This window comes from Desmodus rotundus, chromosome 7 (genome assembly GCF_022682495.2).
Source record: "Desmodus rotundus isolate HL8 chromosome 7, HLdesRot8A.1, whole genome shotgun sequence".
NCBI lineage: Eukaryota > Metazoa > Chordata > Mammalia > Chiroptera > Phyllostomidae > Desmodus > Desmodus rotundus.
In genome coordinates, this window is record NC_071393.1 from 126,245,582 (window position 1) to 126,257,535 (window position 11,954).

The 11,954-nt window shown below is 49.0% G+C and overlaps 1 protein-coding gene across 2 annotated transcripts in view; it reads right to left on the reverse strand.

Moving 5' to 3' along the window:
• KCNK10 (potassium two pore domain channel subfamily K member 10) overlaps positions 1 to 9,751 on the reverse strand; it is a 114,413-nt gene extending 104,662 nt beyond the window's left edge. The window contains exon 1 of one of the 2 annotated variants that reach the window (XM_053928701.2): positions 9,442 to 9,751. In XM_053928701.2, coding sequence (XP_053784676.1) covers position 9,442 — 1 coding nt within the window. In that variant the 5' untranslated portion in view covers positions 9,443 to 9,751. Of the gene's footprint in view, positions 1 to 8,609; positions 9,194 to 9,441 lie in introns of those variants that run through there. The other variant, XM_024568014.4, reaches the window with a different exon arrangement.
• Between the last annotated feature and the right edge of the window lie 2,203 nt (positions 9,752 to 11,954).

The window sequence follows — 11,954 nt, forward strand, 5'->3', positions numbered from 1 at the left end:
CACTTTTGGAAATGCTGGTCTAGAACCTAAGAGTTTATAAAGATTGTTCCATTTATTATTTCCTTTGATCATCTCAGCAACTGTGAGGGTATTAACTGTGATCTTTATTTTACCCAAGAGAACACTAAGGCTCAGAAAGGTTAAGTGACTTGCCCAAATTCACATAACTAATAAAGCTGGTAGAACAATAACTCAGACTCAAAAATTGTGATTCCCAACCATGTTTTTATTTCCCTCTGGTTTGACCAGAATAGCCTAGGATTTTTAAATGTGGTATAAAAATACTGGGAACCCAAGATAGTCCCAGGAAGGGGGTTCTCTGCAGCAGGCCACGCCCCCCAATGACCTGGAGATTGAACCTGATGCTTCCCAAGAGGCTGGAGCTGGACCCTTCCCTAACTTCACAGAGCAGAGGCCCCTGCAACCATGGTAACAACAGGCTGCAGGCACCAGTCACGGAGCCCTTAACGTGCTCCCGGGACATTCCTGAGAGCTTTGCATCTATCGCTTTATTTAATCCATATAACAAACCAAGGAAGTAGAAAATGACATCTCTCCTTTAGAGATGAGGAGACCAAGTCACAGAGAAATGAAGCTACCTGCCCAAATCAGTCGCTAGTAAGTGATATGGCACGAATTGGGACCCAGGCAATTTAAGACTACCAGGACATGAAGGGACCTTGGCAATCAATACCTCAACTCTCTCCTTTTCCATGAGAGCAGCGGAGCCCAGACACCCCCCACTCTAAGCTCCTATGCTGTGCAGAGGGTGGCATCTTGCCCAGGGGCTTGGTTAAATGAATATAACATGCACTTACTCCCATGAGGCTATTTTAAGGATGTATATGCTGAACCAGATCTATCATAACTACTTCCCATATGGCCTCAAATTCCACTGTGAAAAATTAATGTCTTTGGCCTAAAGCAACATTTTCAACCAGTAGAATCCAGGAGCTGACTCAGGTTGTTTACAGTTAAAATGGGTAACGACAGAGGGTCCCAAATTTGCAGAGAAAAAATAAGTTCATGGACAGAATCTTTTCACATCCTTAAGCTTTCCCCCCCCCCATTGTTTCTTAAACATTTGGCACCTGCTTCTTGTCTCACATGACAAGAGTGAGTGAATGTTCAATTGTCAAACATCACACTTGATAGTGAGCATCTCTAATCAGACTATCCAGGCTTCTATCACGTTAAATCTGGTAAGTTATACTCTTTGTCTTTACCCTGCTAAACTAATGGATGTGTTATAATTTGGGGGACCCATGGGCCTGCTTGCACGTAAGAAACTCATTTTTCCTGCTAGTAAAATTGTCGCTAGCTATCTGTCAGAATTACAAATATTGGCATGGTAGCCCATTCCGCAAAAGTCATGGTGACTTCCAGATTCTTCATCACTTGGCCAAATCTGCATTGCCTCTTCAAGCATCTTTTTTTAAACTGCAAACACTACCACCACCCTACACGCTGGGGAGTTGAACTTTTTAAAAAGTTAGGATCCTTTGCACAAGAGATAGAATCTGAGACTAGAGTTTTGTAGGAATACGAGGGGAGAGGAAGTAAGGGAGGGAAGGAGGGAAAAAGGAGAGGAGGAATAGGGAGGGAAATTTCCCATGATCACATGGTTTATGTATGGCAGTGGTTAACTCTCCGAATCCTATCTTTTCTCACCATTCCACTCTGCTTCAAAATGTCCCCCATGAAAAAGGGAAGCAATGGAACCAGAGTTAGTGGCAGTGCAGAAACTGGAATCCCCTGTACTCCTACCCACCTAGCCCTCCATACAACCCCTTATGCTCACCCCTCCACCTCTCCCTGGCTCTGGGAACGGAGAAGGAAGAGGATGCACTCCCCTAGTGACCACCCCCTCCCTTGCCGATGGTTCAGGCCCTCACCCCACACACCAGCCTTAAATAGAGGATTAGAAAGTCAGTCTTCATTTTCAATTCATAGTACTCAGTTCCAGACACTCATGAGGGAGAAATGAATCTCAGACTTTGTCTGCAAACCACAAGTAAATGTTCCGGAAAGTAAATACGAGATTTTTGTTTCTCCATCCTGGGTAACAATGATGAGCCGGACATAGAAAAACACTAACATTTCCACCAAGAGTACCACCGGGACTAGAGCTCAAAAGTGGATGGTCCCTTTGACCTCCGTAAAGAAAAAAGATGTTCTAAAGGCTGTCTGAGCCAAGGTGTAGTTCCGGCTTCTCTTCCAGTGGTGTCCAAGGGAGCTTCATCATTTTCTTCTTCTTTTTTCTTTTCTTTTTTTTTTTTCGCTAATCCCAGTGATAGCAGGGTAGAATTAAGACTGGGCAGGATGACTTTGAACATCTTTCCTCTTCCCTGCATGAGAAATCTGCCATGTGGGTGTAATCAGCATGGCGCTAGTGCCATGCTTACGTAGCTTCCGCAACCAAGCCTGAGCCCCTAATGAACTCTAGCCCTGTCTGGGCATCCAGTCGGTGTCCGTGAGAACAGAATCTGAGTACAGCAAGAAACTAGTCCCTTTCATGCACCTTTCTGCTTCAGCCAAGGGAGCTACCCAAACTGAAACCTCCTTATTGTCTTATCAATAAAACTGCTTCGTTCTGTTTCGTCATTCGACAGTATTTCCCTCTAATTCTCTATAGACTAAAAGTAAAAGGAATCCACTATCTCAAAAAAACATTCTTCTTGCCAACAGTGGGCCCCTGGCTCTGCGCCTATGTTCAATACACTTTATACCGCATCTCAGTTGTGGTTGAAGTTTCCCAGTTTGGGGCCAGATGTAGATTGTTTTGTTCGATACATCTGGTTTCTGATGCTCATATAAAGGTTGCTATGGACTGAATCATGTCTCCCAAAAATTCATGTTGAAACCTCAGCCCTTCATGTGACTGTATCAGAAATAAGGCTGTCAGGAGGTAATTAAAGTTAAATGAGGCCATAAGGGTGGAGAGCTAATCAATAGGGCTGGTGCCCTTTAAGAAGAAGAGACAGCAAAGCATGCTCATTCCACCCTATGAGGGCGCGGCGAGAAGGTAGCCATCTGTAATCCAAGAGGAGAGCCCTCACCAGACATCAGCCTTGGACTTCCAGCCTCCAGAACTGTGAGGAAAGAACTGCCTGTTGTTTGAGTCACCCTGTCTATCATATAACATTTTGTTATGACAGTCTGAGCAGACTAACGCAGAGCCCAAGCACAGACGTTCTGGAAACGGGTGAAATAACAAAGTCTACCTACCTAGTCTTACTGCTGCTACCCAGAAAGCACTGGGACTGGCAAAGGATGATGAAGCTCTCTTAGACACCACGGGAAAAGAAGCCTGGTCCAAATCTTGGCTCAGGCAGTCTTTGGAACATCTTTCCTCTGTACTTTCTAGGATAATTGTGGTGATTTTGGCACATTATTAATCCCATTTGGAAAGCTGAGCTCCTGAAAGTTGGATATTAAATCAAAATAGATTATTTTCTTTCCAAAAAACCTAAGCTATACAAGTGGGTTTGGAAACACATTAATAAAGATAGCAGTCAAGCAGCCTTGCAAAGTTGAGCATGGCCCCATTCACAGGATACTGCAATCTCAGTTTCAGCCAAGGGCGAAGTAGGATCCCAGAGTCTTCCACTGAATTCCTGGGCACAGCCATTGACTAAGGACTCACTAATCAACTGAGAGCTTTTTCTCCCTAAACCTTTCAGAGAAGCCTCTGAATACATTTTTGGATACGAAGGAACAGGAGAGGGTGGACTGAGCAAAGACCCTGAAAAGGAGGAAAGTTTGAGAGAAATTGCCCCGGACATTAGCATCGAAAGGCTTCAGTTGGCCCCAGCTCTGTCTGTTTGCAGCCTTGGACACCCAAATAAATCATTTACTCTTCCTACTGCCAACAGGAAATCTAGAACTCCAGTGCTGACAAAGAGAGAGCTGCATGAAGAACAAGGGAGATATTTAGTAGAAGTGTTCTGTAAACTGAAAGCACATACAGTGCAGGCCTCTGCAGAACTTTGCATTAAAGCGTGCATTAAAAATGCAGTTTAAAAACCACCAGCTCTTCAGCTTTGCTTCTTTCTTTAAATACCTCAAAAGAGTTACATGGGATTGTCCAATATGAGCCAAATTATTCATTGAACACCAAGCATATCTGTGTCAGCTCACCTATCCTCCCCCACTTCATGCTCAATCAGCCTTTTCACTCCTGATGAACAGAAGACAAGGAGATCAGTCTTCTGGAGGCTTTAGAGAGCTGGGAGCCTGTAAGGAAGAGACAGCATTGTGTCCTTTCTGATATTCCATTATTTAAAGATAGACTTTCCTTCTCTTTATTTGTACTTTGTCATTCATAGTTTAGAGGAGTCTTGGAATTTCCATCCTGCGTGAAGCCTCAGAAATCCTCTCCAATCCATCCTACCACCCATCCATCCTACCATCCATCCATCCATTCGTTCAGCAAGAGGTTGTTGAGTTAGTTCCATGTGCCAGGCACTCTCTTGGGCACCTGGGGATATGACAGGGAAAGTCCCTACCTACTCATGGAGCTCACACACCAGCAAGGACACATAAGTAAAATGGCTTCAGATCATGACAAGTGCCAGGAAGACAAATGAACAGGTGATGTAAGTGACAGGGCAGGGGACGGAGAGAAGAGGTCTTCAGAGGAGACAGGGATGCCCTTTGCTAATGAGCTGACATTTGAGCTGAGATGCAAAGGGCGGAAGGCAGTCAGCTGTGAGAACATGCATCACAAGCTATGGAAAGTCCAAGTGCAAAGGCCCTGAGGCAGGAACAAGTGTGTTCTATTTGAGGAAGACGAGGAAGCCAAGTGGCCCAAAGGTCGGATCAAGGGGGGAAGTTGAAGAGATAGGGTCAAAGAGGCCTTGCCAATGCCCCCCCTCCTTGAGCTTGGGAAGGAAGTGAAGCCCCACAGGGCTAATTGAGCAGCCCAAAGTCATACAGCCAGTTACTGCTACAGCTCATTCTTCTGCCCTCAAATTCAGAGATTTTTTTAAGCCATATTGATCTGCTTCTTTCAAATATTGGGAACATCGTTTGCTAATATTATTGGTTTTTAAAAGCCCTTAACATACATATAGCCCACAAGCCAATACCAATTTTCCACAGAAACTCATCAAGTGATCCCAGCAATTTAAAATCCATGTAAGTTTTGCTATGGAGGCTAAGAGCGTCAACCTACTTTTATGTATGAGCTACACAAACATTAACTATTTGTTAAAGGCTTAGCTTTACAAATAAGAGGAAGGCCAAAGCTCACCAGAGAATAATCATTTTACCTTTAGTTCTTATTTTTGCACCTAAACCTCTTGACAGTGCTTTGCTTAATTCACTCAGGAGCAATCAAAACCTATGTTCTCAGTCCACCTTCAGGTAACAGGGATATAAGCAAAACATCATAATTACAACTTCCTCCCACCATCTGTGAGTGTCTCCACCTGAAGTTTCAAATCTGTGAATACCCAAATCCTACAGTCCGTTTAATGTGAACTGTCCTTTCGTTTTCTGGTATAATGCTAGGTTCCTCTTTATCTTTGTCCTGCTAAATGCACTTGGCCCTTGTAAATGCAAACCTCCAAACAACGACCAAAACTCCACCCAGTGGCCAGTGACTGGCCCACCAGAGGAAAAAGGAGAGATGCTCTCTGGCTGGAGGAGTTAGCAGAGAAAGGAATCTGTGGCAAAGGCTGATTTACTGACTGCTTGACTCTCCTCATCTGCTTTCCCCTCCCTCTCCTACCCCTTTCCTTTTTCCTCCTCCCCCCACTTCTTCTCTTTCTCCTCTAACAAGCTTCTCCAGTCCCTGAGCTCTGGAAGTCTCACAAGGCAAGAGCCAGAAGTCCCAATAACTTAAGAGACAACCCTGAAGGGTGTTTACGGACCCATATTCTAGTCCAACCTCGCCATCATTATCTGTATAACCTTGGGCAAGCTACTCAACCTCTCTGTCCCTCACTTCCCTCAGCTATAAACTAAGGACAGTATCTTCCTCCTAAGATTAAATAAAGAAGACCACATTATTTTAGAATTAAATAACTGATTGACTAATAATTTATGCATTTAATGCATAGAACACAATACAGTGTCTACCACATAGTTCTCTATGGGTGTGAGGTATGTCACCCTTGCTCCCCACTCTTGCCTAGGAAAGACTATTGTCACCCCCAACTTCAGGAACAATTGTGCATGAAGGCACAGCACCTTCCTGGAGGGCAGCTCAGTGGTACCCTGATGGCAGTCAAATGTTAAGTAGAGACAATAACACTTGTGCCATCAGATTTTTATAATGAGGATGATTGTATGAAATAATGTACATAAAACATCTGGCACGCAATGATAGCTCAGTAAATGTTGTGACTTTTATTAGTGTCTTTTCATTTCTAGCACCAGTGGTTGAAACTATAGATGCCCCCCCCCCCATGCTACTTCACAGTGTCAGGCTCTAACGTGGGATTCATCTGCGTTTATCACTGTGACACAAATATATACAGAATGATGGGCATAGAGAAACATGTTTTTAAAAGCCAAGGCAAGCTTCACAAAGGCAGCCCGCAGCCCTCCCTATCAGAGTTTCTTGAAGATCCCAACCTAACTCTTTAGACAATTGCCCACTCGACACACCTCTTGGCTGCCACGGGGACATCTTCCATTCTGCAAGTCCTGGGCTGAATGAACTCACACACCTTCCCTTAAGACTGGTCTGCCCTGGATGCTGTCCCAGTCATCCCAATTCTTCCCCCGCCACAGATTCTTCACTCACAGCCTGTAGACTTTGTGTCCTCCCTCCATAGCTCCCTCCTCCATCCACTTCTCCGTTCCTGGTCCATGCCACCACGGTATCGGGTTCTTCACATCCGCAAGAGCCACACAGCACTTGCTTTGAAACTGAGTTCAGATCATTTCACTCCTCAGCCTGAAACCCTTCAGTGGCTTAAGACAAACACTATAGGTAGTCCTCCTGCATGCCACAATCACACCCTCCCTGCAAGCACATGAGGCTTTGGGGTCTGACCCTATAGATCCCCCAGCCACACGAAAATACACACTCCCTTGCTTTCTGCTCAAAGCCATAGAAACTTCCTTTCAGTTCATCAGATACACATGCTCCTTCTGCCTCGGGGCCTTTGCACTTGCTGTTCCCTCTCAGGAACAGTTCTCCTCATTATTCAGTGAATCCCTACATAACCTCCAGGTCTCAGATCTAGTGTTCACCTGCCTCCCCTGATCATCCGCCTCCCCTGGTCCTGGTCAACCTCTGCTGACACTTTCTTACAATGCCGCTGCTCTCCCTCGTGGACATTCATAAACTTGTAACTATGCACAGAGGTGCAGTAACTGGTTTCGGTGTCTTCCTCACTAGGAACTCTAAGAAGGCAGAGCTTTTGGCTGTGCTATTTTCACTGCATCTCCAGTACCTGGGACAGTGGTTGGTATGTAGTAGGTATTCAATAAGTATGTTTTGCAGGGAATTTTTTTTTAAGCCAAGGCACATTTCCATATTCCCAGAGATCTAGAAACAAAACAGAAGGTGAGGGTTGTATTTAAGGTGTAACATCCTCACGGTTGAAAATAGGCAATAACTCTACTCTTTCCTCAATTGCCAGTCAATTCATAAAACATTTACTTAACAAATGAGTGGGCTTCCTCTTTTCCAGTCTGGAGAAAAGTGGGGGGGGGGGGGAATGCACTTGTAAAGAACACAAAACACACACACATAAAAAAAAATTCAACCCCAACACGCATGGAGGTGTGTCCTAGACATAATCAGCCTTCAGACAAGAGGAATGCTGAAAAGCATTCTTGTCAAAACTAGGCAGTAGCTTTAAACTTATTCTGTTCCCATAGGATCTCAGGAGGAGCCTTAACATCTTTATGTTAATTACGGACAGAGTGGCCACACAAATCTGACTTAGTGGCTGGTGTGGAGGAAACAGTCCAACAATCTTAAGAGCTTGTAAATGACACTACTGCTTGGGCTGCCCCCTCTCCAGCCCTTCCAGCCCCACCCTGTGCACACTCCACTCTCCCCTCCTCCTTCTCCTCAGATCAGAGCCCAACTAGCTGCGTGGTTTGGTAATAAGATTGAGTGAGAAGACTCGGAAGGCCCCGTGGGCTCCATTATCACTCACGCCCTGCAAGCAGGGCCACCTCCAGGGATGGTTGCTGCAAATCTGAGCCTCACTTGGCTGCCAGGAAACATTTCCCATTGAGGATACCCTAGGCAGGAGGCGCAGCCCCAGGTTCGGGGAGGGGGCACCCCACCCATCTGCCCAAGAGACAAAGATCACTGGAAACAAAGGACACACACATACCCAGTGTTGCACTCACAAAGTCAAAAGCAAACCCTGACACTTGGTGCAATTGCAAGCCAAACAGCCAGCCAGCTTGGCGTATCTTTAAATAGATGTTGAAACAATCCAGGAGGGACAATGACTGTATGATAATGACAGGCACTCTCCGGGTTTGGAACCCACGCTGCCTCCGCCCTCCTCCCAGGCGCATTTTTCTGCCTCAGGACACATGCTGCCGGGAGCAAGGGTGCTTCCACTCAGGAAAGCGCGCGCGCGCGGGAGGTGGAGGCTGGGCGAGGGCGGCCAGAAGTGGGAAATACCAACCTTTAGGATCCCAGTTCACCTGTTTTCTTGGAGTCTCGATTGGAAATTTCATTGCTCCGTTGTCCGGATAGGGAGGAAACGAAAAGAATCAAAGTCCTCAAGCTTTACGAGTCTCGCTACAGCAGCCCAACAAAACAATTTCCGAGGCCGGGGGAGCCCTGGGCCGGCTCGCGGAGGAGCCTCGGAGAAAGGCAAGTGGAAAATACGGGCTTGGGAGAGAATTGGAGACGGCTGGGGTGTTAGCACCGGTTGAGGGGTGGCCGGCAGCAGCCCCCTGGGTAGAAGGAAAAGTGAGATCCACGAGGGGAGGGTGCAGAGGGAGGTTCAGGAAGATGAAGGAGCCAAGCTTCCCAAATGGGGTTCCAGCAGGTTGGGGGCTGAGCAGCCGGAGGGCCTGCGCGAGGGAGAAGCCCACTGCAGTGTCACTCCAGCCCCAGAAGGCGTGTGCGCACACACTCCTGCACACACACACACACTCGCACACACTCGCCCGGGCACGGGCACGCGCTCCGGCGGGCACGTCAGCCTGGCTCCACGGCGCAGAGAGCACACGCCCCACCCCAGCGGTGGTTCCTCGCCCGCGGCAACGCCCCCCACTCTCCACCCCCCGAAAGCCATTGGACGTAGGGGTGGCGCGGCACTCGGGGAGCGCGCAGCCAGAGCGACCCTCCCCACTTTGCGCTGCAGACGCCACGCCACGACAGGAGAGCTCCGGCGGCTGAGATGCTTGGCCAGGGCTGTGCCCGCAGTAGTGCAGTGACGGGCGGCGGGAAGCAGCAGCCGGGAAGGCGCGGTGGGGCAGGGCGGGGGCGACAGGCGCGCAGCTACTTACTGGCTCCGCGGGCGGGCGTGGAGGCAGCCGGCGCGCTCTGTGGAGTTGCAGCCGGAGACACGCTTGGCTGCCTGGAAGGCGCTGCAGGAGGCGGAGGGAGAGCCACGGTGGCCCTGCCGCAGACCTCTGCCTCGGGTCACTTCTTGTTACCGTTCCCACCCTGGGCGCATCCCCCTTCTTTGCTCATTTCATATTTTCACTCCAGTCCCCCCTGCGCCGGGTTCTCCAGCCTGCGCTCCGAACCTTCGTCCCCAGCGCACTCGGGAGAGACCTGTGCCAGCCATGAGCCTTTTGTTCTGGGACCGTTCAGTATCATCGTCGCTCTCCCTGCCCGGGGAAGCTCGCTCCCCAGGCGCAGCCCTGTCCCTTCCCCAGCTACCAGCAGCTCAGCTGAGGCCGCTGTTCGGAGGCTGGGAAGGAGGCTTGGAGAGAGACGTGGCCCCAGAGGAAAGCAGAGTTGCCAAGACCTGGCTCCGGGAAGCAGCGGCCCCGGGAGTCCGGGAGTCCAAGAGTCCGAGGACCCAGCAGGTACAGCTGCGAAGGACCTCCAGACTTTTGGAAAGAGGCTAACCCTGGCACATTCTCCCTCCCCTCACTCTCACTGTCCCCACCTGAAGCTCCACAGGGCTTGCCGTGGGACATCAGTCTCCAGAAGAACCCAGTGGGCTGAGATGGTCCTGAATGGGCCACTGGAAGTACCAATATGAACAATGTTTAGAAATTACTTTGGGTGCCTAACAACGGAGCCTTACATGTAGTACGTGCTCAAGAAATAGCCGCTAAATGAAGGCATGAATGGCATAAAGCAGCGCTGGAGAGGAAGTCGTTTGGTTCACTGTCCGTCCCACACATACCTTGAACCCCTTCTATGTGCCATCGCTGCACTAGGCGCTGGCGACATGGCAAAGGACAAGCCAGGGATGGACCTTGCCTTCGTGGAGTTTACTGTCTACTGCCAGGACGCGGGGTGAGATTGTCATTGCCTTCACTCACGAAAGGGAAGCGACTGCCCAGCTCATTCCAGGGCCTGCTTGCTGTGGCTGTGCACCCCCGCACTGGGAGCTGTGCTCTGAACTGTGTGCCACAGTGGGCCACCTGGAAGCTGCTGAGGAGCCCTGTGTCAGCAGCATCTTTCTCGTCGTCTGTTTCCCACAGTCACATCCAGCTCTTGCAGGGAAAGATCCACAGAGGTCCCCTGTCATCTCTGGGGAGGGTTGGTAAGTGCTTTGTCACTGACCCTACAGGCTGCTGGACTGCAGCCCGGAGTTCTCTGTAGACCCCCAGTGCGGAAAAAACTGGTCCCCATCTGACAGTGCCACCTGAGTCCTCAGCCCTTTGGGCAGGCCCAGAGTCCCCGGGCACTCCAGCGACAGCTTCTCTGGGACTCTGTTTCCACACTTTGCTTTTCTCTACTAGAAGGCTGAGGGGATGGTTGAGACATGGAAATGAGACAAGCCAGGAGGTTCTGCTTTTCCAGCCATACCACCAAAGACATCTGTGTGTATGCAAATTCTGCTCCCAAACCCCCAGGGAACTGCTTGTGCGTTCCTGGGAAAGCCTCCAGAGCCTTACTCTGCCCTCTCCTTAACTGCTCAGGGAAAGGAGGGCTCCAGCCAGCCACTGCAATGCCACGTTTTCACCTGCCCCCAAGTCAGAGGTGTCCACAGAGAAAGATACCCTCTCCTGAATCCTCCAAGGACAGGGATGTAAGCCTGGCATTTATCGAATGTGCCCCTCACCTTCCCATGCTTCTCTCATCTTCCCTGCACCTTTCCTCTGAGGAAGCTTTAACTGGTCCCATTTTACAGGTGAGAAGACCAAAGCTCAGAGAGATAAAGGAACATGCCCAAGGTCACAACATGGAGATTCAAACCCAAGTGAGCTCATCTGGTCCCTGACCAGTGAATCTGACCCTGAAGCTCTCTCCTGGGTTCTTCTGAGTAATGAAGCTCTAAATACCATATCATCTAAGACTCCAGCCCCTCTGTGGCAAAACGAGTTGGACTAACCTTGGGCCCTGGGGTCCATAACATGGCATTAGTTCACTGTCCTAGGCAAGTTCCAGAGGCACAAAATACAGCGTTAGGGTGCATCACTCAGCCAACCAATAAATATTTATTGAGCGTCCCCTGTGTACCAGACAGTTTGCAGTTTTTCTTCAAAGTTATACCGGGACCTGGAGAACCTTCTCCAGAAAAGCACCAGCAGGACGATGATTGGGGAGGCGGGGGAAGGTTGGGATGGATCCACTGGGAGTGAGGGAGCGAGGACCAGGCTGTGGAGTCCTCTTGCGGGTCTCAGACGTGCACTAGTCATTGACCCTGGACCTCTTCTGTCTGCTAGGTGCCTCTCCCCCCCCACCACCAACAACAGCAATTTCCGGGGCTTTTTCTCACCTCCACTTTATCCTGCTTTCTCAGAATGTAGACAAAGACAATTTTGCAGGGAGGGGTTAATCCACCAAAATCAATCAGTCAGTCAAACCCAGCACCCCCTCCCCTAACTGGTCTAAA